Consider the following 26,354-nt stretch of genomic DNA (forward strand, 5'->3'; position numbering starts at 1 on the left):
TTTATCTCTTCAGAGATAAATTCAGAGATTTAAATTCTAGCCATAACCCTTACGCATCAAATTTAAGCATTTAAATATAAGCCAAAACAATTTTGATAATTCTGGGATCTGAGTGATACAGGCTTGAGGGGTTGGTTTGTATATTTTTGAAATTTTTCATTATACAATTTTAAAATCAGAAATGTGTAAGTTAAGTGCAAATAATATTTTTTCTAAATATAAAAATTAATTAAGTGTACTAAATTATTTCTGGCAAATATTATGCTTTTATGAAATACTGTTTATTTCATTTGACATTGAAATATTTGTATATATTTTATTAGTGACTGATACAATGAGACATTCCTGAAATGGAAAGATTTTGCCAGTCTAAATTTTTTTTCAAATGAGTTCTCTGATGCTTGAAGAGAAATACAATAATAACTAATCTATTTTACTTTACCTGGAAAAGAAATTTCCTTAGGTAAGTCAGTTTTGAACCTTAGCTATAAAGCTTCAAAAGTATATGTTTCTTATGACAATAATTTTTTGATGGCAATGTTTATAAGTTTTTTTATTGTAATAGAATACATATAATGTGTAATGCATATATGTATAAAATTTACCATCCTGACTATTTTTTTAAATCTTCTTTTTTTTTTTTTTTAAAGATTTATTTATTTATTTATTTGACAGAGAGAGATCACAAGTAGGCAGAGAGGCAGGCAGAGAGAGAGAGAGAGGAGAAAGCAGGCTCCCTGCTGAGCAGAGAGTCTGATGCGGGACTCGATCCCAGGACCCTGAGATCATGACCTGAGCTGAAGGCAGCGGCTTAACCCACTGAGCCACCCAGGCGCCCATCCTGACCATTTTTTAACTGTGTTCAGTGGTATCACATATATTCATATGGTATAACCATCACCACCATCGGTCTCTGGAATTCTTTCCTCTTCCCCACCTGAATCTCTCTACCCATTAAACACTGACTGCCCATACGCTCCCTCCTCCCAGCCCCGACAAGTATCATTCTACTTATTCTCTGTAATTTTGACTACTCTGAGTGCCTCATGTAAAGGGCATCCATCATACAATATCTGTCTTTCTATAGCTGACTTATTTCACTTAGCATAATGTCTTCAAGGTTCTTCTGTGTTGAAGCGTATATCAGAATTTCCTTCTTTTTAAATTTAAGGTTGAATAGTATTCCATTGTATGTACATACCACACTTTGCTTATTTATCTGCCAAATAATATTCCATGATCTATATATACCACATTTTGCTTATTCATCCATTTGTTGATGAACTTTTGGGTTGCTTCCACATTTTTAGCTGCTGGGAATAATGCTACTGTGAACATCAGAGTACATGTCTTGAAACCCTGCTTTCAGTTCTTTTAGGTATATAGCCAGAAGTGAAACTGCTGGAACATACAGTAAATCTGATTTTAATTTTTGAGGAACCTCCATACTGTTTTCCACAGTAGCATTTTCATAACATACCACTTTATGAGAGTACACAGAAGTTCCAGTTTCTCCATCCTTGCCAATACTTTTCTGTTCTATTGATCATTGCCATCCTAATAGGAGTGAGGTGGTACCTCATTGTGGTTCTGATTTGCATTTCCCTGACAATGTTTTTTCATGTGCTTATTTGGCGATCCATGTATCTTCTTTGGAGAAATGTCTATGTAAGACCTTTTCCCATCTTTTAATCTGTTTGGTTTTTTGGGTTGTTGAGTTGTAGGAATTCTCTACGTCTTCTGGATAATAATCTTCTATCAGTGTATAATATGTAAATATTTTCTCCCATTCCTTCCATGAGGTTATAATTTATTTTCAAAAACAAGGTCGACCAAAGGAAAGTCAAAGGCCCTTTCTAGCTCCCATCACTCTGGCTTCTCTGCCTTAATAAATATGTTTACTGGAACATAGTTTTGCCTTAAGCTGCTGCTATAAACACTGTTGTTCTTTGCCATTGGAACGAGTGGGGTTTGTGGTTCCAGGTGGAGGTCATCTGCCTCTGTAATAGATGGTCCCTGAGGATACATATAATAAAGCTGGTTGGTGGCTTTCTGAACTCCCAGTCTGGTCTCACCTTTTTGAAGAGATCTTCAGATAGTAAGGGTCACTGCTGATTCTGCTTCTGACTTAACTGTTCACAGTTGCTTTTTGGATTTGTTTTTTTTCTTTTTTTTCTATCCAAGGATAGAATTGGAAGATTTACAAAGTAATCCTGCTCTTTCACTTAATATCTCTGAGACCTTGGACAAGGTATTAACCTTTAAGACTCATTAGTAAAAAAGTTACTGAAAGAATTATATGGGTTAATACATGTGACGTTGTAAGAACAGAGTCTAGAACATAGTAAAACTTCAGTAAATGTGGCTTGTTATGTTGGGTAAAACGTGCTTGGGGAATGACGTGGACATAAGTCTTAAACTATTCTAACTTGAGTTTTCAGAGGCTTTTTTTTTTTTTTCCTTTCCTTTTTTAAGCTTTGTCTTATTTCTAGCTCTGGAAGTGTGAGATTTGGGTATGGGGTGGCCATTCATTCCACTTGGCCCCACTAGACCCGGGCTATATATGTTGTGGCATCTCATCTAGTTTGTACCCCTTTTCACTCAAGCATTCTGGTGTGATCGTACATTATATGGTCACCTTAGATTTGACAAAAGTGAAGGATTACCATAGTTTTGCATTTCTCTTCCCTTATAAATTTTTTTTCATATTCACATGTGCCACACCTTCCTATCCTCCTATCCTTCTATAATCATAGCTAATAATCAGACTAAGGAGAAAACATGTTTAAAACCCAAAATCTAATTGCCTTTTTTCCCCTCTATACACTAACATTTAATATAGAAATAACCCCCTTCTCCATCCACATTCCAAACCAATAAGTCCTACAACTTCAGTGAATTCGTACAGCATTCAGTGAGACATTAAATAAATGATACAGGTACCCTGTATCAGCTTTTTTATTTTATAGATGCCGAAACCCACACATCTCAGTTTCAGAGATTCATAGAAGTTAAATGTGACTTATCCTGTATAAGTGGTACACTAGTGATAGGAGTACTCTGTCCCAGGTCACTTGATGCCCATTGTTCTCTCTACTGTGTAAAGCAGTAAAAAGTGTATGGCAAAGGTCAAGATTTTCCGAAGTGTGTCATACAAGCACATTCCTTTAATGCTCTGTGGGACAAAGGCGCTCCCTTAGATCATTGCTGAATACTTCCTCTTGGAGGTTCGCAATGCACCTTAGCACTTTAAAGATGCTAAAACATTCTGAAGTAAAGAGACCTGTCGGTTTTTGTTTAATCCTGCATTTTCCAAACTTTGGGAAAACACTTTGGAAATGCTGGTCAGGGTTTTTTGGAAGGCAGAGAGGTTGATTTTTTTTCTAAAAATAATCTCGTGGGATTGTTAATTCTGTTACCTTCAGTATCATTTTTCCCCTTCAGTTGGGTCTGCTGCAATCACTGAAGCTTGTTTAAAGCCAGTTAGATCATTTGATTGAGATAGGTCATATTGACTGTTAACAGAGAGCGCTCTTCCAGAATGATGATTCTAGAAAAAAGATTTATCAGTTTTCTAGGGCCATTTGCATCCTCTGGGCCCTCTCTTTTCCTTTCCTTTCCTTTCCTGTCATGTTATCCAAAAATTGGATTTCATCCTGTTTTATGTAGGAGACAGACAAAACTTGCCTAGAATGAAAACATTCCTGAGAGTTTTAACTCTGACTTATTCTCATTTCCAGCATCTAAAGGCAGTGGGTTGGATTAAGAACTAAATAATATAATACTGTGTTCCATATAGCATAGGGTTTTGGTTACTTAATAAATAAAATTATTCCTTGAGAATTTTGAGAAATAGGGTTTTAGTACTATAACTGCACAGTCAGGATTACCCCCAGGATTTGAAACTGGGGACATAAGGTGGACTTAAGGTTATATCCTATCCTGAAAAATCTCTCCCACTAAGTCTTTCCAAGACCTATGTTTATTTTAGTATTGGAGCTCCAGTAGGAAATACGAATGTTGCCCAGATCAGTTCATCTTGAGGAGGATTCCCGTTGACTAGCAGCAACCAGGAAGAGACTCTATCCCTAAGTCCCAAAGACATTTTATTTCAAGTCACCTCTCCAGGGTGAGACCCCAGCTGTCCCTATGGTGCTAATTACAGTGGTACTTGCCCAAGCATCTTTATATCAGCCTGTGACTTCCCTAGTGCTTGCTAGGTGGTCTTGTTCTCCAGTGGGACTGATGATGTTTTGTAACCTTTAAATGTTTGCTTTAGAATATCTAATTACACTCACCATAAAATTGAGCTTTTTAAAAAAAGGAGAAAGGAAAAAGAAAAAAAGTCATTTTTGACATGGTTTAAATTTCAGACAGACCTGGGTAACAGTGTTTTGTGTCCCTATAAATCTTGCAGATCTCAGATGAAAATAATTCTTGGGGCACCTGGGTGGCTCAGGTCATGGTCTCAGGGACCTGGGATCAAGCCCCACATCGGGCTCTCTGCTCAGCAGGGAGCCTGCTTCTCCCTCTCCCTCCGCCTGCCTCTCTGCCTACTTGTGATCTCTGTCTGTCAAATAAATAAATAAAATCTTAGAAAAAGAAAAAAAAATTCTTCCATGTGTATGTGCATACTTCATTACAGTGTGACAGAGTTAGAGTAGGAACTCTGTCCACTTTACTTTGGACACTGATTTTTCTTCATCTCAAAACATGGCACCATTCTTATTTCAGCAATATACTCAGCCATGTTAGTGAGTTTGCTCTGCGGTCTTTAAAAATTAAAAAGCAAACAGGGGCACCTGGTTTGCTCAGTTGGTAAAGTGTTCTGTTCTTGATTTCGGCTCAGGTCATGGTCTCAGGGTCATGAGCTTAAGCCCCAGTCAGGCTCCACGCTCAGTGGGGAGTCTTAGAAATTCTCTCTCTCCTTCCCTCTGCTTGTGCACACACATATACACACACACTCTCTCTCTCTCTTTCTCTGTCTCTCAAAATAAATAGCAAACAAAAATGAAGCAATATGTAACTTCAAGAATGAGTAAAGAAGGAAGTGAGAAGAGACGTACCATAAGAGGGACATTTTACCAGCACTTTTTACCATCCATTACTTCCAGATTCAAAGCTCATCTTTTTAATCTTTTTTCTCTCATTTTGGTAAAGGCTTTTATTTTGCGTAATGCTTTTATTCTGCATTCTGAACATATTTCAAATTTGAAAAAGAATTCTCTGTGCTGTTTTTATGTTTTAACTACAAATCTTCAGTGAGAAAAGGATTTGACCTATGAATGAGGTCACAAACTTGGCTTCCAGGACTCCGGTTTTTTCTTTTCTTTTCTTTTTAAGATTTTATTTATGTATTTGACACATTGAGAGAGAGAGAGAGAGAGCGCGCACACACAGAGACAGGGAGAGCAGCAGCAGAAGAGAGAGAAGCAGGCTTTCCACTGAGCAGGGAGCCCAGTGTGGGACTTGATCTCAGCACCCTGGAATCATGACCTAAGCCAAAGGCAGATGCTTAACGGAGTCACCCAGGCGCCCTGACTCTAGTTTTTTTTTCTAAAGAAACACTAGAAGTACCTGCTGGAACCTTAAATGCTTTTAAGGAGCTATTAAAAATCTTTGAAAAGTTATTTCAAATCCTAGTTGAAAACTAGGATTTATTAGACCCACTGGTTTTTCTTTTTTTCTTTTTAAGATTTTATTAATCTATTAGAGAGAGAGAGTGAGTGAAAGAGAGCATATGAACAAGGGGAGTGGGAGAGGGAGAAGCAGACTTCGCACTGAGCAGGGAGCCTAATGTGGGGCTCAATCCCAGGACCCTAAGATCATGACATGAGCTGAAGGCAGCCGCTCAACCAACTGAGCCACCCAGGTGCCCCAGACCATCTGTTTTTTAAGTTTGAACTGAAATTAACACAGGCAGATTTAATTTTCCATTTTATAAGAATTGACAACATTTAATGTTAACTATACTTCAATGAAAAAGGTTTTTTGTAAATTGACCATGTTCAAAATTACCCAAAAATGCAGCCTTTTCTACATATCTAATATTGAGGAATAGAAAACTGAATTTACTCACATTAAGCATCAAACTTCAAAAAAACTGACTTTGCTGGAAGAAGTAATTTTCTTGACCATTTAATGTTTACAAAATAGTTATTAAACTCTTTGGCTTTCTTGCTAGGTAGTTCTTACAGAATGCACTGTCAAATTCCTGTCTACCCATAGCCTTTCTGACTTCAGTAGCAGGCACCCAGAGAAAAAGTCTAATAACATGCTGTGTTTTCCTTGGTAGGTAGGTGAATTTCAACTAAGAAATTTGCTTGTGTGAATGAATGATTTGGCATAATATCCAGTTTATAGAAGGTTTCCAAGTCTTGAACACTATAGATAGATCATTCTATGCTTAAATTCTCATAAATATGGCGGAAAAGATTGAGGGAAGCAAAGATGCTAACAGTGATTTTCTTAAAGTTGAATTCCTAGGGTTATTCTGACAGTAACAGAGATGAAAATAAATTCCGAGACTCTTGATACAGTTCTGTTTTCTAGCAGATTTTTTGTGATTTTGCGTGTGTGTATTTATTATTTGTTAAAATGCTTCATTCTTCTTTACAAGGCTAAATTACCTCCTGGTTGGTTTTGTAACCATTCCAATAATAGATTGTAAATTGTGTTCTCTCTTAAACAATTATCCCTCTTGGATAAATTTTATATATCCAGATGCTATACAGATACAGTATTCCTATTAACCCTGTTGTCTGATCTTAGAGTGTCTTCTCTTTGTGTGTATATCTTCTGCTGGCAGCTGTGAGAGTTAGGGTTCCATGGTGTGGAATTTTTTCTGTAATTGTTAGCATTACCTCTTATGGGTATTGCCCTGTCCATGTTAAGTCATAATATCAGGTACTAGAAAGCAGTATTTTTATTTCAGGGCTTCATGGGGAGGTCTGCCTCTAATACCAACCTCTTTAATGTTTATAAATTGCTTAGAATGTTGGATTATAATGACTAATGGTTGCTTCTAAAGAGTAAGAAAAAAAATTGAAAAATTTTTTAGTCTCTATATACTTTACCCTGTGATTTGAAATACTCTTTCCATAATTATATATTTAAATTAGTCTGATTTGTTACTTTTCACTGCCTTAGAAAGTATATAATTGGTACATTTTATGGCTTAAAATTGCAGCTACCACTGATTCATAATTCAAGTTTAACTATTTGTTTACATTTTCTGAAAATTTTACATGTGAATTTGACAGCACATCATTTGCAAATAAAAGCAGTTTTCACTAGCTTGCTTTTTTTTGATTGTGCAATTTGAGATACATTTGAAAAAATGAATAAAATTATTTTTGTTTCATATCAAGAAATGGATGAAAAGAGGCTGCTGGATCCAGGGTTGAAAGTTCGTAAAGGCCTCTGGGATTACACTCTGAAGAACCAGCAGGTGGAATGCCTGAGTGACTGAAGAAAATGGGTGCTAATGCATCTAACTATCCTCATTCATGTTCCCCGAGGGTAGGGGGAAATTCTCAAGCCCAACAGACTTTTATAGGTAACTGTTTCAGTTTTTCTAATTTCTTTTTTTGTTAATATAAATAGAATTGTATTTTCAGTGGTCTTTCTGGATGAAAGGAGAATTTAACGGTGAAAAAGTTATAGATAATAATTCTGCAACATCCAGCTTTTTCCCTGACAAATGTAAATCGGTCTTGTATGATTTTTATCCTGATCAAGGTCCTGTAGCACCACTGATCTTTTCTTTGTTGTCTTAGCTATAATTGCCAGTTGCCCTCAAAAATCTGGCAATCTCCATTGGTGTAAAAATTGTGAAATACAAGCTTCTTGCATCCTGGCCCATTTACTTTCCCCAGTGCAAAGCAGCCTTGGTGTAATTAGGAAGAAGAAAAAAATCACAATTATATACAAGTAGTATTCTTAATTTACAAATCTGCTTTACTCTCATTTCCTAAAAATCCTTAATTAAAATCTGTGATATCTGGCTTTTGAAAGCCAGAGAACCAAAAGCATTTTGTCAAGTAAAAAATAATCTGCTGTTAGTCTCTATTCCTTATTTAATATAGAAGTAAATTATTTGAACTTTTTAATAACTTTATTTATAGAAACAGAAGTTAGTTTTATTTGAATGGTTCAGGAATGTCTGTTGGTAAAAATTTATAGCATGAAGTATGTGTTAAAGTGAACATTGAAAATGAATGTTAGGAACAAAGAAACAAATTTTCATTTGTTTGATTTCCTTCTTAGGGACATCATCCTATTCTCAGCAAGGCTATGGTTGTGAATCAAAATTATATAGCCTTGACCATGGCCATGAGAAACCACAAGACAAAAAAAAGAGAACCTCTGGCCTTGCCACCCTCAAAAAGAAGTTTATTAAGCGTCGAAAATCTAATAGGTCTGCCGATCACGCCAAGCAGATGCGAGAACTCCTCTCTGGGTGGGATGTTAGAGATGTTAATGCTTTAGTGGAGGAATATGAGGGAACTTCAGCCTTAAAGGAGCTTTCTCTACAAGCCAGTTTGGCTAGACCAGAAGCTCGGACATTGCAGAAAGATATGGCCGATCTTTATGAGTACAAGTATTGTACCGACGTAGACTTAATATTTCAAGAAACTTGTTTTCCTGTTCATCGTGCCATTTTGGCAGCAAGGTGTCCGTTTTTTAAAACACTGCTTTCTTCCTCACCGGAGTATGGGGCAGAGATCATTATGGACATCAATACAGCTGGTATAGACATGCCCATGTTTTCTGCTTTGCTACACTACCTTTATACAGGAGAGTTTGGAATGGAGGACTCAAGATTTCAAAATGTTGATATCCTCGTTCAGCTTAGTGAAGAATTTGGAACACCGAATTCCCTTGATGTAGATATGCGTGGACTTTTTGATTACATGTGTTATTATGATGTCGTCCTTAGTTTTTCTTCAGACTCTGAACTGGTTGAAGCTTTTGGTGGAAATCAGAACTGTTTAGATGAAGAGCTCAAAGCTCACAAGGCTATTATTTCAGCACGGTCCCCGTTTTTTCGGAATTTATTACAAAGAAGGATACGGACTGGTGAAGAAATCACAGACCGAACTTTACGGACTCCCACAAGAATTATATTAGATGAGTCCATTATACCAAAAAAATATGCGAAAGTGATATTACACTGTATGTATACTGATGTGGTGGACCTCTCCGTTTTGCACTGTAGCCCCTCGGTGGGGAGTCTCAGTGAGGTTCAGGCTCTCGTCGCAGGAAAGCCAAACATGACCAGGGCAGAAGAAGCCATGGAACTTTATCACATAGCACTGTTCTTGGAATTTAACATGCTTGCACAAGGTATGAAATTCTGGTTTTTAATTTTGATTTCTAGAATTACATATTTGTCTTCCTGTGAAAACACAGCCAATATGTTCCATGATTTCACTGTTTGGGATGTGCGTGGGTCGGTTATTTTCTATAGTTAAGGAATCTGAGAAAGAATTGAGGGTCAGTATTAATGTGGGTATTCATTTAGTACTAAAACCAAGCATTCAAAACTGGTGACTAAGAGCAATAGATGAGATGTGAGGCTCTTAATTCCCTAATGTAAGATGATAGGTGTAGGAATATACAGCTACCACCTGCACCCTGTCTGTGCCCAAGCTTTGAACTAGCCTCGTTTCCCAGATTTCATGGTTAGTCTTGATCTAGGACTCCTGGGATAACTTAAGAGTCACATTTTTATACTCCGTAACTTATTGATGTTTGAATGTTTAGAAAAAGAATGAAAATTCATTCCAAAAATGAAAATAGTCACATTTAGATACAAGTTTATTTGAATCAAAGAATTAGAGTTTCTGATTTAAATTTTTAAATATTCTGTATCTTCTTCTCAAACTCAACTCCTACATCCAGCAACAGCCTACAGTGTGTAAGGCACAGTCAGCGCTAGACTCGTGAGCCTTCTTCATTTAATCTAAACTAAAACTTTTAGGTAGGGAAAGCACATTTTTGGGGTTATAGGCAAATGTATACGTGAAGGTAACATTAAAAGAATTATATATCTATTGGTAAACATTAGAATCTTAACATTTCAGAGGTGGAAAGAGACCTTCCACACGGAACAAAGGGAATCTGTGGTCTTGAAGAATGCATTCTTTGCTTTTGGTAGCCATATGTTAAAAAAAAAAAAAAAAAACAAGCTATATGACATGAAATTACTTGAGAAATTTAGCTAATGAGTATTTGCTAAAAGAACACTAGAAGTTGCCACTCAGGGCGCCTGTGTGGCTCAGTGGGTTAAGCCGTTGCCTTCGGCTCAGGTCATGATCTCAGGATCCTAGGATCGAGTCCTGCATCAGGCTCTCTGCTCAGCAGGGAGCCTGCTTCCTCCTCTCTCTCTCTCTTTCTGCCTGCCTCTCTGCCTACTTGTGATCTCTGTCAAATAAATAAATAAAATCTTTAAAGAAAAAAAAAAAGAAGAAGAAGTTGCCAGTCAGAAGACAATGTTAATGGCTGGGGCAAAAGACAGGAATTTAATGAACTAAGAAATAATGAAAACTACACACATTTTTCTAATTTGAAAATAAAAATGTGTGTTGTATGGCTTAGTCAACAAATTAATAGGACTTTGAGAAATAAAAGCTTCAGCTAAATAACAGTAAGAAATGAATTACATGAGAGAAATTATACAGAAGAAGGCACTGATAAACCTGAGTGAAAAAAAGTTGAGATTTCTGTTACATAAAGTTTCTTTTAAAAATCGTATTTTACCATTATCTTTTTAGTGATAATACTAATTTAGTTTTGTTACCACAACTAAAATGTTGTTAAAATGTTTTTACCTGTTTAAAACAAGAATCATTACATTAATAATAATAGGTGGGCGCCTGAGTGGCTCAATGGGTTAAGCCTCTACCTTCAGCTCAGGTCATGATCTCAGGGTCCTGGGATTGAGCCCCACCTCGGGCTCTCTTTAGCAGGGAGCCTGCTTCTTCCTCTCTCTCTGCCTGCCTCTCTCCCTGCTTGTGATTTCTGTCTGTCAAATGAATAAATAAAATCTTTTAAAAAAATAAAAATAATAATAGGCTATTTTGATGTCAGATTGTAGGAAAATAACATTATCAAAAATAATCTAGCAGCTTTGGGGCTCCTGGGTGGCTCAGTGGGTTGAGCCTCTGCCTTCGGCTCAGGTCATGATCTCAGGGTCCTGGGATCAAGCCATGAATTGGGCTCTCTGCTTGGTGGGGAGCCTGCTCCCCACCCCCACTGCCTGCCTCTCTGCCTACTTGTGATCTCTCTCTCTCTGTCAAATAAATAAATAAAATCCTAAAAAATAATAATAATAATAACCTAGAGCTTGACCTACCACTATTCTATAAAACCAAATTTGTTAGAAAATGCCTCTACAGAAAAATTTGAAGGTTGTGACATTGCTCAAAAGGTGTAACAACCTCTGTTTTTCAAATTGGTTTTGTTTTTTGACATGTTTAAATAGTAAGAAACCAAAGTGTATTATATATACCCTGCTGCGTTTTGGGATTTTTTTTAAAGATTTTATTTATTTACTTGAGAGTGAGAGAGAGCACAAGTGGCAGAGGAAGGAGCAGACTCCCCACTGATGAGGGAGCTCAATGTGGGGCTCAGTCCTGGGACGCTAGGATCGTGACTCCGGCTGAAGACCCTTAACCAACTGAGCCACCCAGCTGCCCCACTTTGCTGTTTTTAAAATATGGGAAAACATCCCCTAATACAGTTCTTTGGAGATTTGTTGTTTTAAGTTTTGAGTGAAAAGTAAAATTGTGGGGCGCCTGGGTGGCTCAGTGGGCTAAAGCCTCTGCCTTCAGCTCAGGTCACGATCCCAGGATCCTGGGATCGAGCCCCACATTGGGCTCTCTGCTCAGCAGGGAGCCTGCTTCCCCACTCTCTCTCTGCCTGCCTCTCTGCCTACTTCTGATCTCTATCTTCCAAATAAATAAATAAAATCTAAAAAAAAAAAGAGAAGAAAAAGAAAAGTAAAATTGTGAGGCAGCTCTCTTGGCTCTTAGGTAATACTTAGTCTAGAGTTCTTTTTATGTTAAGTGAGTTTAAATATTTTTTTATCTTTTAGCTAGAAATTGTTTTTTAATGTATTTAAAGATATAAAATTATACTCCTTGTATTGCCTTAGTCTTGGTTACTGTAATATATGGCTATATATATTCCCTTAAACCTGGGTGTACATGGCTCTCTTCCCTTTCAGTCTTCAGAATACAGAGTTTAGCTTATTTGGTGTTTTGATTTTTGCACTCCATGTAGGCCTTATTTTTCCCCTATGCCTATGATACTGTTCATATTAGTGTTTATAACAGACCATGCCTTCAGCATAATTTTTACCCCATTTTTGTGGGAAGGAGAATATTTGGTCACTTAGAGAAGAATTGTATACCATGAAGTTTAAGAGCTCAAGCTCTGGAACCGGACAGACTGGATTTGAATCCTTCACGACCATGTTTTAATGTGTTTGACCTCAGAGCAAGTCACCTTTCTAAGCTTCTATTTTCTCATTTATAAAATAAGAATAGTAACCCTGTAAAGCAGGATTATGAGGGTTAAAGGAAATAATATATGTTGGGTGCTCTGACTGGCACCTGATACATAATTAGCATTCCATAAATATTAGCCGTTAAATGATAATCATCAGAACGTATTTCATTCACTACCACATTGTTTTCTAAAACTAACTTTTAATAAATAAAAAAAATTTTTTTAAAAAGGAGGGGTGGAACAACTGGGTGGCTCAGTTGGTTAATTGTCTGCCTTCGACCCAGGTCATAATCCCAGGGTCCGGGGATTGAGTCCCTTGCTCAAAAAGGAGCCTGCTTCTCCCTCTGCCCGCCGCTCTGCTTGTGTGCTCTCTCTCTCTCTCTCTCTCTCTCTCTCTGACAAGTAAATAAAATCTTTAGGGGCACCCGGGTGGCTCAGATGGTTAAGCCTCTGCTTTCAGCTCAGGTCATGATCCCAGAGTCCTGGGATCAAGTCCTGCATTAGGCTCCTTGCCCAGCAGGGAACCTGCTTCTCCCTCTCCCTCTGCTGCTCCCCCTGCTGGTGTGCGCTCGCTCTCTCTCTCTCTCTCTCTCTGTCAAATAAATAAAATCTTTTAAAAAATAAAATAAAATATTTAAAAATATAAAACTTTTATGTTCAAAAAATAATTTTATAACTATTGATTAAACCTAATACTAAGCATATTTTACAGATTTTTACTTGGTTATTACTGAATTTCAAATTTTCTTATAATTTTATCACTCGTAAGATGGTACATCTTGTCAGACTGTCCGTAAATATCTGGTTATTTGTCATAATACAATTGGTTTTTCTCAGCTGGGGTTCTACAAGCAGATTAAGCCTGTAATACTCTGAGGCATCTATTGTGTGTAATGAATTAGCAGCTCTTTGTTACATCCAGCATGGTAATAGTATGTGCCATTTTGGAGAGAATTAAGAAAATAGTCACCAAAATCATCTGTGTTCTATGATTCAGATGAGGGCTTAACTTTAAGGAACATTGTGAGACTAGCCTGTTGGGCAGCTTGACGGTAGGACCTGATTCTTAGAATTAATGACTGTTACTTTTTATTCCTAATTAGATTTAACTTCAAAAATTAAAGCCAGTTTTAAAAAGAAACAAAATCTGTCAAGGGAGGCTGGGACCTTGAGACTAAATGTGTCCTTCAAGATGGAGAGGTGATTTAACAGTTTCAAGAGCATCATAAAAAGAGGCGGTATAGGCAGACAGCCAGAATGGTCTGGATAAAAGTGCACATTCCTGGCCTACACTGAGAATGCATTTTATTCAGACAAGTAGGCAGTCACTATTAGGGAGGTCAGTTAATAGGTAATGGGGCCTCAACTTACTGGCCTGGCATTTTAGGATAAGCTTTAATTTCACTTGATTTCCTGTATAACAGATTAAACATAAGTTTGCTTCTGGCTCCTCCAAAGCCCTAATGGCATAATGAAGGAATGAAACAAATATAAGCCCTCAAGGACAAAGATACTCGAGAAGAAAACAACAGTGGGGAAAGGATACTGAAATTTTTGGAAGCTAGAAAGCAGATAAGGACTGATCACTGACTTAACGGAGGAGAGGTCTGTAATAGAGCCTGTAAAGGGGGCGACTCAGAGGCAGTTCGCAAGGGGTACTTGGTACTCTGGGAAGAAGGGATAAGTGCGGCCACTGGAAACAGAGATTTGATTTTAAGTCTGAAAACTGAATGAATCAACCTCCCCAACCCCCCACCGTGGAATTCACCTTTATAGATGGTATCAGAAAGGAATGGGGTTTTGTTTTACTCCATATAATGAGCTGGTTTTCTGAGTACCATCTATTAAACATCCATATTCTCTTTTGATATTTTCTACCTTTTTTTAAGTTCTCGAGTATATTGGGGTCAGTACTTTCTCCGTTTGTTTCAGGGGTCTTGCATCAGTATCGCTTGTGCCACTTGGCAAATCCTAACCTGCCCCTTCAGCTCCCATCTTTACCCTCCCCCGCACCCAACCAAACACAAGGAACCTTGAGCTTTATTTTCTAAAGAAATCAAACTAGAAAGATTTCACATCTGGAAATAGCTGCGAAAAGAGTGGGTGGAGGTGTGGGGTAAAGCACCGAGGTTGAAATCTGAATTTATGTCAAAGCCTACAAAGTAAATGACAAAAATCACTCCCATTCCCCTGTTCTAGTCCATGCCAGGCAGATACAAGATGAAAAATCTAGAAATGGTGAAGAGCCCAAGAGCATATAGATTGATGGAGACTGATGTCGTGGAGTTCCATGGTGAAGTTATGCTCAGGAGTTAACATGGTGAAAAAACCAGTTTGTCTCCCAGTTTTTCTAGAAGACTATGGTCAGCAGTCCTGCTTTTGCAGCAGAGCTTCCACATGGCAGTTCAGTGTGGCATTCATAAATACGAAAACCTGTCTGAGGCTCACTGGACATTTGAAGAAAGCTTCCAAATTGAGACAGAGGACAGAACAAAAAGAACAAAGTATTAGAAGAAACCAGAAGAAAACTTCAACAGAAGCAAAATGCCTGGGCGGCTCAGTGGGTTAAGCCTCTGCCTTTGACTCAGGTCATGATCTCAGGATTCTGGGATTGAACCCTGCATCCAGCTCTCTGCTCAGCAGGGAGCCTGCTTTCCCCAGCTCTCTCTCTCTGCCTGCCTCTCTGCCTACTTGTGCTCTCTCTCTCTCTCTCTCTGTCAAGTGAATAAAATCTTAAAAAAAAAAAAAAGAAGCAAAATGCGCTTATGTAGGAGAGTGCTCTGTTGAATCAATGAGACATAAATAGGATACTATAAGAGTACAGACAGGAACTCTTGGAAATAAGGTAGCAGAAATGAAAAATAATTTAATAGAAGGATTGGAAGGTGAAATTGAAGAAACCTTTAAAAACGAATAACTGAGAGATGGGCAACAGTGGAGACAAATAAGAAAACTTATAGTATTGGTCTAGAAGGTATAACAGTTTAACAAGTGGTGGTTTTAGAAACATGCCAGAGAAAATGGAAGAGAAGCCAATATCTGAGGAGTAATATAAGAAATACTGCTAAAGGAATTTCTGTATTCAAAAGTCTTATCCTGGGGTGCCTAGGTGGCTTGGTTGGTTAAGCGTCCGACTCTTTTTTTTTTTTATTCATTTATTTGTCAGAGTGAGCACAGGCAGACAGAGTGGCAGGCAGAGGCAGAATGGAGAAGCAGGCTCCTGCTGAGCAAGGAGCCCGATGTGGGACTCGATCCCAGGATGCTGGGATCATGACCTGAGCTGAAGGCAGTGGCCTAACCAACTGAGCCACCCAGGCGTCCCAAGCATCCGACTCTTGATCTCAGCTTGGGTCTTGATTTGGGGTTGGGAGTTCCAGCCTTGGGCATGGAACATACTTTAAAAAAAAAAAAAAAAAAAAAAGTCTCATCTGTTTCTGTAGGGAACTCTAGGGGAGAAGAAAAGATTCTAAAATGTTGCAGAGAGGAAAAAATTCGGTTCCATACAAAGAAACAGGACTCTGAATTGTATTGAGCTTTTCAGTAGCAGCAGCCGAATGCTGTAATACAGTGGCACAGTGCCTTTGAAAAAGCTGGTGAAAATTATTTTCAACACAAAATTCTATATTTAGCCAAGCTGTCAATCAAGTGTAAAGCTAGATAAAGCCACTATTTTTCAGTCTTGCCTCAAAGAACTGATCTCTCCTGCACCCTTACTGAGGAAGTTACTAAGGATGTGTTCCACTAAATGAAGTGAACCAAGAATGAAGAAGTGTGGGATCCGGGAAACGGCGTCAAACACAGGAAATAAAAAAGGGAAATCCTAAGTCCCGCCCATGTAGTAGGTCTAGCAGGCTTCACATCTAGACTGGACCAGGAGGCGAAAGGCTCCAGGAACATTAAATGACAAGGGATGTTGAAAGAGATTTCATGGGTCTTTTGGTGCTTTTATGAAAAATTAACAGTAGATTTATAGAAAATGAAGGGATTGAAAAAAGAAGAAAAAAATAGCTCCAAGAAGAATTTTAAATTACTTATGGAAGAACATATATGCCGCTTGGCTCACAGTAAGCAGAATTTAAATATGAATACTGAATATTGATTTAATAAAAATTATAATACAGACATGTAAATACCAGAAGAAACAACTAAAGAATTGAGAGGAATTGCCTTGGGGAGCAGGACTGGGAAGAGGAAAGACATAGGGTGGGGGTTTTGTCTTTAGAATAAAGTTTTTTTAAATTAATTACTTTTATTAACATATAATAATGTATTATTTGCCCCAGGGGTACAGGTCTGTGAGTGGTCACGCTTACACATTTCATAATACTCACCATAGCACATACCCTCCCCAATGTCCATAACCCAACTACACTCTCCATAACCCCCCTCCCCCCAGCAACCCTCAGTTTGTTTTGTGACATTCGGTGTCTTTTATGGTTTGTCTCCTTCCTGATCCCATCTTGTTTCATTTTTTTCCTTCCTAGAATGAGCTTTTTATTACTAAAAGCCACAAGACTTTTTAGATCATCAGCATATGCTGCTTTGATTACAAAATTAGATTTTTAGTACAATAAAGATATGATACCAGTGCTCAGAAGAACCAGAGAGACTTAGGATGGGCCTTAATCCTAAAGAACTGGGGATTTTTCATATCTATCAATAATGTTAACTAGTGGGGCACCTGGGTGGCTCAGTCGGTTAAGTGGCTGCCTTTGGCTTAGATCATGATCCCAGGGTCCTGGGACTGAGCCCCACATCCGGTTCGCTGCTTTGCAGGGAGTCTGCTTCTCCCTCTCCCTCTGTCTACTGCTCCCCTTGCTTGTGCTCTCTCATTCTCTGTCAAATAAATCTTAAAAACAAAAAAAAATGTTAACTAGTAAAATCATGCTTATCATTTTAGGTTACAAAGGGCTTTTACTAAAAAAAAAAAAAAAGGGCTTTTACTTTCTCTCATTTGGTCTCCCTGACAACCTGTGAGTATGGTGGGGCTCAGAGATGAATAACAAGCCTTCTCTTGAGATTGTGAATGATAAGGTTGTGACTCATACCAGCTCTTCTGATCCCAAGCCCTGAAGTGTGTGCATGGTAAGAGAGGGGAGCAGTATGAGAACCACTATTGAGGGATGAAGGTGGGAAGCCACTGTGGCCTAGTTGTAAAAACAGAATAGCAGACTAGTTATCAAAGCATCAACGGCCAGGAGTCTCAGCAATGAGCCTGATATGTGCTCAACCACTTGGGCAGGAGTAAGTCAGGGAAATGTGGGCCCAGCAAAGACATTTAAAAGCTTTAGGGGCGGAGACCTGGGTAGGTGACAACACACTTTGCTTCAAAGCCCTTAGCCAGAGGATAGAGGGCTTTGTTCTGAGTAGGCCATTCTTTCCTGAATCTGTGAGTGTTCCTGTATCAGTTTTTTGACTTTTTGGCTGCTAGCATTATGACCTTCTTCCTAGTTTAGAAATTCCTCTTAGGTCTCGATGGAGGGCAGAACTACCCCCCCCCACCCCAGTGTAAAAACCTAAAAGGTCAAATACTTGTTTTCTCAGCCTTCTCAGTTCAGTGGTTAATGTTTAAACACATGGCCTGGGCTCTTTCTATTGGAAGCTGATAGCACAGAAAAGCAAGGACTTTAGAGAATTCTTTGTATAAGCAGGGTGGGAGCAGCAACGTCTCATGGAAAAGGAGAGAGAAGTCAGTGGCAGGGATGCCACTGATGTCCACTGCCACTGATGGCATCCACCATCTGTACACAGCAGGAGGTGTGGTGGCCAGGGGCCCAGAGCAGCCTGTGGTACCCACTAGGCTCTTTCCTTAATATAGTCCTCACTCTACAGCCTTCCTCTGCTCTCGTTTGTTTTCTGAATCTGGTCTTCAACTTTCTGAGCCACTGTGGGCTAACAATATATCCTTTCACATAAATCCCTTTTCTGTTAAGCCAGCTAGAGTTGTTTTCTGTGCTTACATCTTGGAAACCTGGGTGGTAACAGTATCTATAGTAAAAAGACCAGTGTGTAAAATTCTAAAGTAGATGACTAGATTAGAAGAACCTCAAAAGAAGGTGGCTCAGTGGGTTGGGCCGCTGCCTTCGGCTCGGGTCGTGATCTCAGGGTCCTGGGATCGAGTCCCGCGTCGGGCTCTCTGCTCGGCGGGGAGCCTGCCTCCCTCTCTCTCTCTCTGCCTGCCTCTCCATCTGCTTGTGATTTCTCTCTGTCAGATGAATAAATAAAATCTTTAAAAAAAAAAAAAAAGAAGGATCAGGTGTTTGGTCATTGACTTTCATGATGATTTTAGCATATACTACACTGTGTAAACACCTCTGAAAATGTGAGTACCATGGTGAGAATATATATTGAGTTCTAATTTTTTTTTAAAGATTTTATTTATTTATTCAACAGATCACAAGCAGGCAGAGAGGAAGGGAAGCAGATCACAAGCAGGCAGAGAGGCAGGGAAGCAGGCTCCCCACTGAGCAGAGAGCCTGACGTGGGGCTTGATCCCAGGACCCTGGGACCATGACCTGAGCCGAAGGCAGAGGCTCCAACGCACTGAGCCACCCAGGCGCCCCGAGTTCTAATTTTTCAGTAAAAACCTACTCTTTAGGAGAACTGTAGGTTTTCTCATGAATTTTAACAACTGTGGGCCTACCATAAAGAATTTACATTTCCTTGTTATAAATACTGTTGACCTCAGAATGAAATAGCTCAGAATTAGCACCGATATCTATGTGTATATTCCAGTTCAGGGCATTTTACAGTAGAACACTTTAAACCATAGATTTTATTTTTTCATCTTGATTAAAAATGTATTTTTTTACTCTATGGAATATGAAAATTAAAACGTTAGTTCCAAACTGGACTCTGTAATGCATTACCTGTATTTTTATTCATAATGCATGTGATTATATTTTATTGAATTAAAAATCTAACAGAGAAACAACTGAAAGCAATGACCTAATTTTTTCCTTTGCAACTTGGTCAGATTTCTAGAGTGTGTGACTTGAAACAAATACAAAGTAGTAGAGACTAACTGTCCCGACTCACTAAGCCCTTCCTCCCTCTTCCCATCCTCCCCATTGTCTCTGTGTTGACATTCTTCTTCTGTCTTGGTTCAGTTGAACTGGCAGTTTATTATGCTTCTGTCTGTAATTGTTTCCTCTTAGCAATTTAGTCTGAATATACTTCCTAGAGAATAATAGAGCTAAGTTAAAGACCATTATCCACAGACCAGAGTAGAAAATGTAGATTTCAGTTAACTATACAACATAGATGAAGAGTTAGTTCAGGAATGGAGGTTCAGACAACTCTCAAATTATACATCTCTAATCATAATGACACTTAGCTTTTAAGAAATTCTTTACTCAAGGGCGCCTGGGTGGCTCAGTGAGTTAAAGCCTCTGCCTTCAGCTCAGGTCATGATCTCAGGGTCCTGGGATCGAGTCCCGCATCGGGCTCTCAGCTCAGCCGGGAGCCTGCTTCCCCCTACCCTCTCTCTGCTTACTTGTAATCTCTGTCAAATAAATAAATAAAATCTTAAAAAAAATTCTTTACTCAAAATTTATGAGTAGAGCTCTAAGTTGTAACATTTTATTGCATTTTTATTTTAGAACTTAAACCGTTTTTCATATACGCTACGAACCCTCCACCTCTGAGCCTCTGCTCACATTTTTCTGTGGTCTTAGAAGATCTTTGCCTCTGACCACTCAGTGTCCCAAGTTCTATCATACTCTCTAAGACCAGATTCACATGCTACTTTTCCTTTGTTTTGTCTTAGGTATTCTAAATTAAAAGTATTCTCTACTTCCTGCAAATTTCTATAACACTTTTACTTTTCTTTTAGGTTCTTACATCCAGTTTATTCTGGAATTACCTATGTAACTCTCTCATTTCCTCTATCATTTAGTGTATGATATACTCCCTAAAGACAAGGTCAGATCTTCATCATCTTAATCACCCAAAGAACCCAGTACTTTGCTCTTAGTAGACTCCCAGTTACATTTTTTAAATTTTTTATTTAAATTCAGCTCGGGTCATGATCCCAGGGTCCTGGGATTGAGCCCCACGTCGTCGTCGGGCTCTCTGCTCTGTGGGGAGCCTGCTTCCTCCTCTCTCTCTCTCTGCCTGCCTCTCTGCCTACTTGTGATCTCTGTCTGTCAAATAAATAAAAATCTTTTAAAAAAATAAAATAATAAAATAAAATAAAAAGATGCTTAATCTCAATCTAGGAGATAAATGTGAAGCATTATTTTTAAAAATAAGTTTAGAGATGGTCTAAATGGTGTATAATTCCATACCATTAAACTCAGTGTTAAATTTCAAGTAAAGTCTCTTCAACTCTTTCTTTTGTTGCCCATTGATATGTAATAGGATATCAGTTGAATTTAACATATTCTTGGAAGCCAGTCAAGTTGTTAATCTTTTGAAGCCATAAAGTTTAATCTGAGGACAATTAGAAGCCTTTCTCAACAATAAGCAAAATCTTTTCTCTGTCATACTAAAATCCCAAGAATGCTACAGTTGAGAAAAGTGAAGAAAACAGGAAGACTTGCTTGTTTTGGTTTGTTTTGTTTTTCTTCCCAACACAAATTATGTGTTTATTATTGTCATGATCTGAGAGATTTAATTAGAACTTTGCAGACATTAATATAATCAGACAAAAGGTGAAATACTATGGTCAGGTCATTATGGATATGAACACAGAACTTTGGGGCGCCTGGGTGGCTCAGTGGGTTAAGCCTCTGCCTTTGGCTCAGGTCATAATCTCAGGGTCCTGGGATGGAGCCCCCACATGAGGCTTTCTGCTTAGTGGGGAGGCTGCTCCCCGCCTCCGCCTGCCTCTCTGCCTACTTGTGATATCTGTCCATCAAATAAATAAATAAAAGATTTAAAAAAAAAAAAAAAACTGTGAGCAACAGGGACAAGAAAGAGCTGAGCTTTTATTATTTAAAGAGCATACTGAACTCTAACCACCATAAGGATAGCAAAAGCATCTGCAGAGATGTTGCCAAAAGCAAGGTCTGAAGTAGAGAGAGACTTGATTTCCAGTTAGCATTTTTTGAACACCATTGCAATGCAAGATGCAATACCAGGGAGAAGAGAATAAGAAGGAACCATGTTTGAATGTCACTATGTACCTACCTTCATGATGGGCACACCACGTAGGTCTTCTCATTACATCTTCACAACAGCCCTGTAGAGCTTGGAGATTTGCTTAGGTTCATAGATAAATAATGGTACCCAAATTTAATGGTATTTTATAAATAAATACAAAGTCTGGGGTCAGATCTGTGCTCCAGTCCTGTCTCTGCCTCATACTCACCATATAAATTCTTCCTGGGTTCTTCAAATGAACTTGTTCCTTTCCCTTCATAGAAGTGTGGGCACCAAGCAATATGCCCGGCTTGCATTTGGGAGGGCCTTAACAGATGTTTTTAAAACTGAATTACAGGGGTGCCTAGATGGCTCAGTGGGTTAAAGCCTCTGCATTCGGCTTAGGTCATGATCCCAGGGTCCTTCATTGGGCTTTCTGCTCAGCAGGGAGCCTGCTTCCTCCTCTCTCTTTCTCTCTCTCTCTGCCTGCTTCTCTGCCTACTTGTGATCTCTATCTGTCAAATAAATAAATAAAATCTTAAAAAAAAAAAAAAAGAGCAGTGCTGAATTTTGAGACTGATTCACCAAAATACTTTTAGAAGATACATAGGCATCACATTGGTTCTCTAAACCTATTGCTCTCTCAGCTCGTATGTAATTATAAGAGGTTCAGAAAAGTTTCTAAGCTAAACTGTGACTAAATAGTCTCTTTGTTATTCTAATACATCATCTTAACTTTCAGATTGATTTTTTTTTGTCCATAAGTGTAAGCAGTAAAAATATTAAGTATATAAAGTCTTCATTGGTATGAGCCCCACTTCTAAACTACATATTGATGTCAAATTTGTAGATATTAATACTAAGTTAAATAGAAGTGGATGGATACAGTGTTGTAAATCTTATCATCATCATAGCTCTATAAACCTGAGAGAATGGCAGCTGCCTGAGTTCTCTGCAAATAAAGGTGAAGATGGGACATTATGGAGGGGAAGGAAGAAGATAACCCGTCAATTCAGATAGCCCTTGGTATAGAATTAGCACTAGGACTCCTGTACTGTATTCATTTAGCACCTACTATATGCCAGACCCTGAGATTGAAGTAATAAGTGAAAGCATCTAGTTCTAAGTACCAATAGGCAGTTATGGTGTAAGTGTCCTAGTAGAGCAAAGGACAGGGAGCAGACAGGGAGAGGAGGAGCCCCAGACCTCAATATAGGGAATTAGGGAAGGGAGACAGTATCAGGAGCTTCCCAGAGAAGCCGAGACCTGGAGATTGGAAATACAGCTTAGGCAGAAGGAACACAGGTAGACGAACCCAGAGATAAATAAGAAACAGGTACTTGGGATTAGGGTAGAGGTTGCAGAGAGATAAGAGGGGTATGGTGAGAAGTGAGGCTCCAGGGACCAGCAGGGCTGTGCAGTACACAACTTTATGTCCTTTTTATGTGTGGAGACATTAGGCTTTATCCTGAGCACGGCCTGTAGATACCATGAGAAATGTTCCAGAGATAGTGGGGCTTTTTTTTTTTAATACATACATCCTTTAAGCAAATACAATCTATAAGTTACTCATCAAAAACTGCTAATTCTTTTTTGAAGTTTCTTATATTTATTCATTTATTTAGTCGAATTTTTGAGCACCTGCTTTTTGCCAGGCACTATTGCTAAGCTCTTAACTCACATCATCTATGGTAAGTATTCTCTCCATTTCATGGGTAAACTGACACTTGAAAATACTGTTACCTGGGGTGGTATGGCCGGTATTTGAATCCTGGTCTTTCTAACTGGAAGGCTATGCTTTCCTATTACAGGGGAAAAGGGATGGGAAAAAATTATCTCTGAGGTACATTGTTTTGAAGGGAGACATGATCATATTTAAGAGATAACCAGTAAATATCAAAAGTTCTGAAAATCATAACATGGCTCTACCCCCAAACCTTGGGGTTTTTCTTATAATAGAATTAAGGATACTAACTTACTGATGTGTCACAGTGGGAAAAAGGCTTAAGGATAGTAAACAAAGTATCGATGTAAATGGGTATTTTTTGTTTTTTATTAAAGGTATGTGAACCTCTGAGTTTTTCACATACTGAGACTACTAGAATTGTGGTTTTATTTTGTTTCAGATTTTATTTATTTTAGAGAAAGAGAATGTGCAAGCAGTGGAGGGGAGAGGGACAAGTAGACTCTGCGCTCAGGCAGAGCCAGACATGGGGCTTGATCTCAGGACCCTGGGAGCATGACCTGGGTCAAAATCAAGAGTCGGATGCTTAACCAACTGAGCCACCCAGGCACCCCTAGAATTTTTTTTATTTAACATTTTAATAAGTGACATGTGAGTGGAAAGTACACAGTACGTTTGGGTTGTCAGCATTTCTGTTCTCTTTATAACCTTTGACTTGCTCTGCTCCCTTGAGCCTCTGCTTTCCTGCTACCCTCTTCCACTCCCCACAGACTGTGTGCTTGCTTCTGAATTAGAATACACCAGTATAATGGTGTATGAAGAAATTTAATTATAGTAAGAGGTAGATTTTGAAGATTAGGGAACATTTTCAGATGAGGAAATGGACAAAATTTCACACATCACACAATTAAAGGGAATTGGGGTTGGGTCTCTGGTCAGTCTGACTCTAATAGTATATCTTGCATCTTTCTTCTAGTCAGATGCCCACACATGAGAATACGTGTTCAATTTCAAGTTCTCCAGAATTTGATACCCTGCCTGCTAGTATAGCAGAGGCTTATATAGGGTGTCTGTGTTTAGATACTGACATCCGTGTGAATGCTTTTCCCTTTCATCATGCTGTTTTCACTTACACCAAAAACTACTAAAGCCTAAATATTAAAAATGCTGTATCAAACATTAATTTATGAAGTAAACAGTAAAGCAATATAAATATATTCAAATAAGTATCTTCAGAGTGCTTAGTCTTGTCTTTTTCCTTTAATGTCATAGAGAAGTCTTTAATCTCTTATAATAATTATGTGCTTTAGCCACCTCCTTTAGTACCAGGTTACTACAGTAACTTCTTTCCTATCTTCTTCTCTGTCCTTTCTTTTCACATAGCTTGGCATAAGTTATTAGAATAAAGGATACAAGCAGGCAGGGTACATTTTCACACACAAGCAGCATGAATCTCAGTGATTGCCTCTTTCCCATCAGAGAGGAGTAATGTTCTGAAAGCAGAGAACCTTCTCATTTCCTTTCTAATATTTGCTTGGATTCTGTGGTCAGTGATTGATTTTATATTGGCACTGAGGGAAGGAACTGCTGGCAACTTCCATAGCGTGATGGTTTTTGTTTGTTTTTTATTTGATTTTTTTTTTTTTTGGAATAGCTAATATATTCAGAAGGAACAGAATTCAAAAGGTACAAAGAGTACTCAGCGAAGAGTCTCCTGCTCTCCCAACTTTTTGACCCCCACCAGTCAGTTCCCCTTCACAGATGCATCCAGTGTTACCAGCTTCTTGTAAATCCATCCAGATAGACAATCCAGAGATAGTCTAAGTATGTAACTTTTAAAATATATGAAAGGAAACCTAAAAATATATTTGGAATAGATCTATGATATTATTAATGCCCTCTGGCATTTAGTTATTGCGAGGAACTTGTAAGGGTCCCCCTATTAAAAGGGACAGAAACTGGAAAGATCCTTCCGTGTGGATAAACATGTTGCACTTTAAGACTCTGTATTATAGTTTTAATATCTACCCAGTAGAAATAACCAAATTCTGAACATTAGCCAAAAAGATATGAGAAATAGAACCCAGAAAAACTCACCTTACTTTTCCTCTTTTTTTTGCAGTGAAAATAGATTAAAATCTAGCTTTCTCTATCTTCCCCACCCAGTGCTACTGAGACATAATTGACATATAGCATTGTGTTCAGTTTAAGGTACACCATGTAATGATTTGATACATGTGTATACCCTGAGATGTTTACCACAGTAAGGTTGATTTGTGCATCCCTTTACCTCACATAGTTAACATTTTGTGGCCGTGGTGGTGGTCAGAACACTTCACTGTACTATCAAAGCAGTTTTCGAGTATACAGCCCAATATTAACGTGTCACCGTGTTGCACATTAGGACTCTGAACCTTAGACACCGTATAACTGAAAGTTTGTACCCTTTGACCAACCGCTCCCTATTTCTCCACCCCTCAGCCCCTAGAAACCACCATTCTGTTCTCTCTTTCTGTGAGTTTGACATTTTTAGCGTCCACATGTACGTGAGGTCATACAGTATTTGTCTTTCTCCGACTTATTTCACTTAGCATGATGCCCTCAGGATTCATCCATGTGGCAACATTTCCTTCTTTTTTATACCTGAATAACTCTCTATTATATATATGCCACATTCTCTTTATTTGTTTGTTTCCACATCTTGGCTGTTGTAAGTGATGGTGCAGTGAACATGGGAGGGCAGACATCTCTTCCAGGCAGTGCTTTCATCAGCCGCAGACACATTCCTAGAAGTAGGATTGCTGAATCTATGGTAGTTCTGTTTTTAATTTTTTGAGGAACCTTCATGCTGTTCTCTGTAGTGGCTGTAGCAGCTTACATTCCCACCAACAGGGCACAAGGGTCCTCACATCCTTGCTGTTATTTAATTCTTGTCTTTTTGGTAACAGCCATTCTGACAAGTGTGAGGTAGTATACTGTGGTTTTGATTTGCCTTTCTCTGATGATGAGTGATGTTGGGTACCTTTCCATGTACTTCTGGCCATTTGTATGTCTTCTTTGGGGAAGTGTC

At 38.5% G+C, this 26,354-nt stretch overlaps 1 protein-coding gene across 3 annotated transcripts in view; it reads left to right on the forward strand.

Annotated features, from left to right (window-relative positions):
* The first annotated feature begins 7,374 nt into the window (after nt 1-7,374).
* BTBD7 (BTB domain containing 7) overlaps nt 7,375-26,354 on the forward strand; it is a 51,707-nt gene continuing 32,727 nt past the window's right edge. For 2 of the 3 annotated variants that reach the window (XM_044231989.1, XM_044231991.1), the window contains exons 1-2: nt 7,375-7,558; nt 8,269-9,348. In XM_044231989.1, the coding sequence (XP_044087924.1) occupies nt 7,477-7,558; nt 8,269-9,348 (1,162 nt within the window). In that variant the 5' untranslated portion in view covers nt 7,375-7,476. Of the gene's footprint in view, nt 7,559-8,268; nt 9,349-14,715; nt 15,048-26,354 lie in introns of those variants that run through there. The other variant, XM_044231992.1, reaches the window with a different exon arrangement.

The sequence above is a fragment of the Neovison vison genome, chromosome 13 (assembly GCF_020171115.1).
Source record: "Neovison vison isolate M4711 chromosome 13, ASM_NN_V1, whole genome shotgun sequence".
Lineage (NCBI taxonomy): Eukaryota > Metazoa > Chordata > Mammalia > Carnivora > Mustelidae > Neogale > Neogale vison.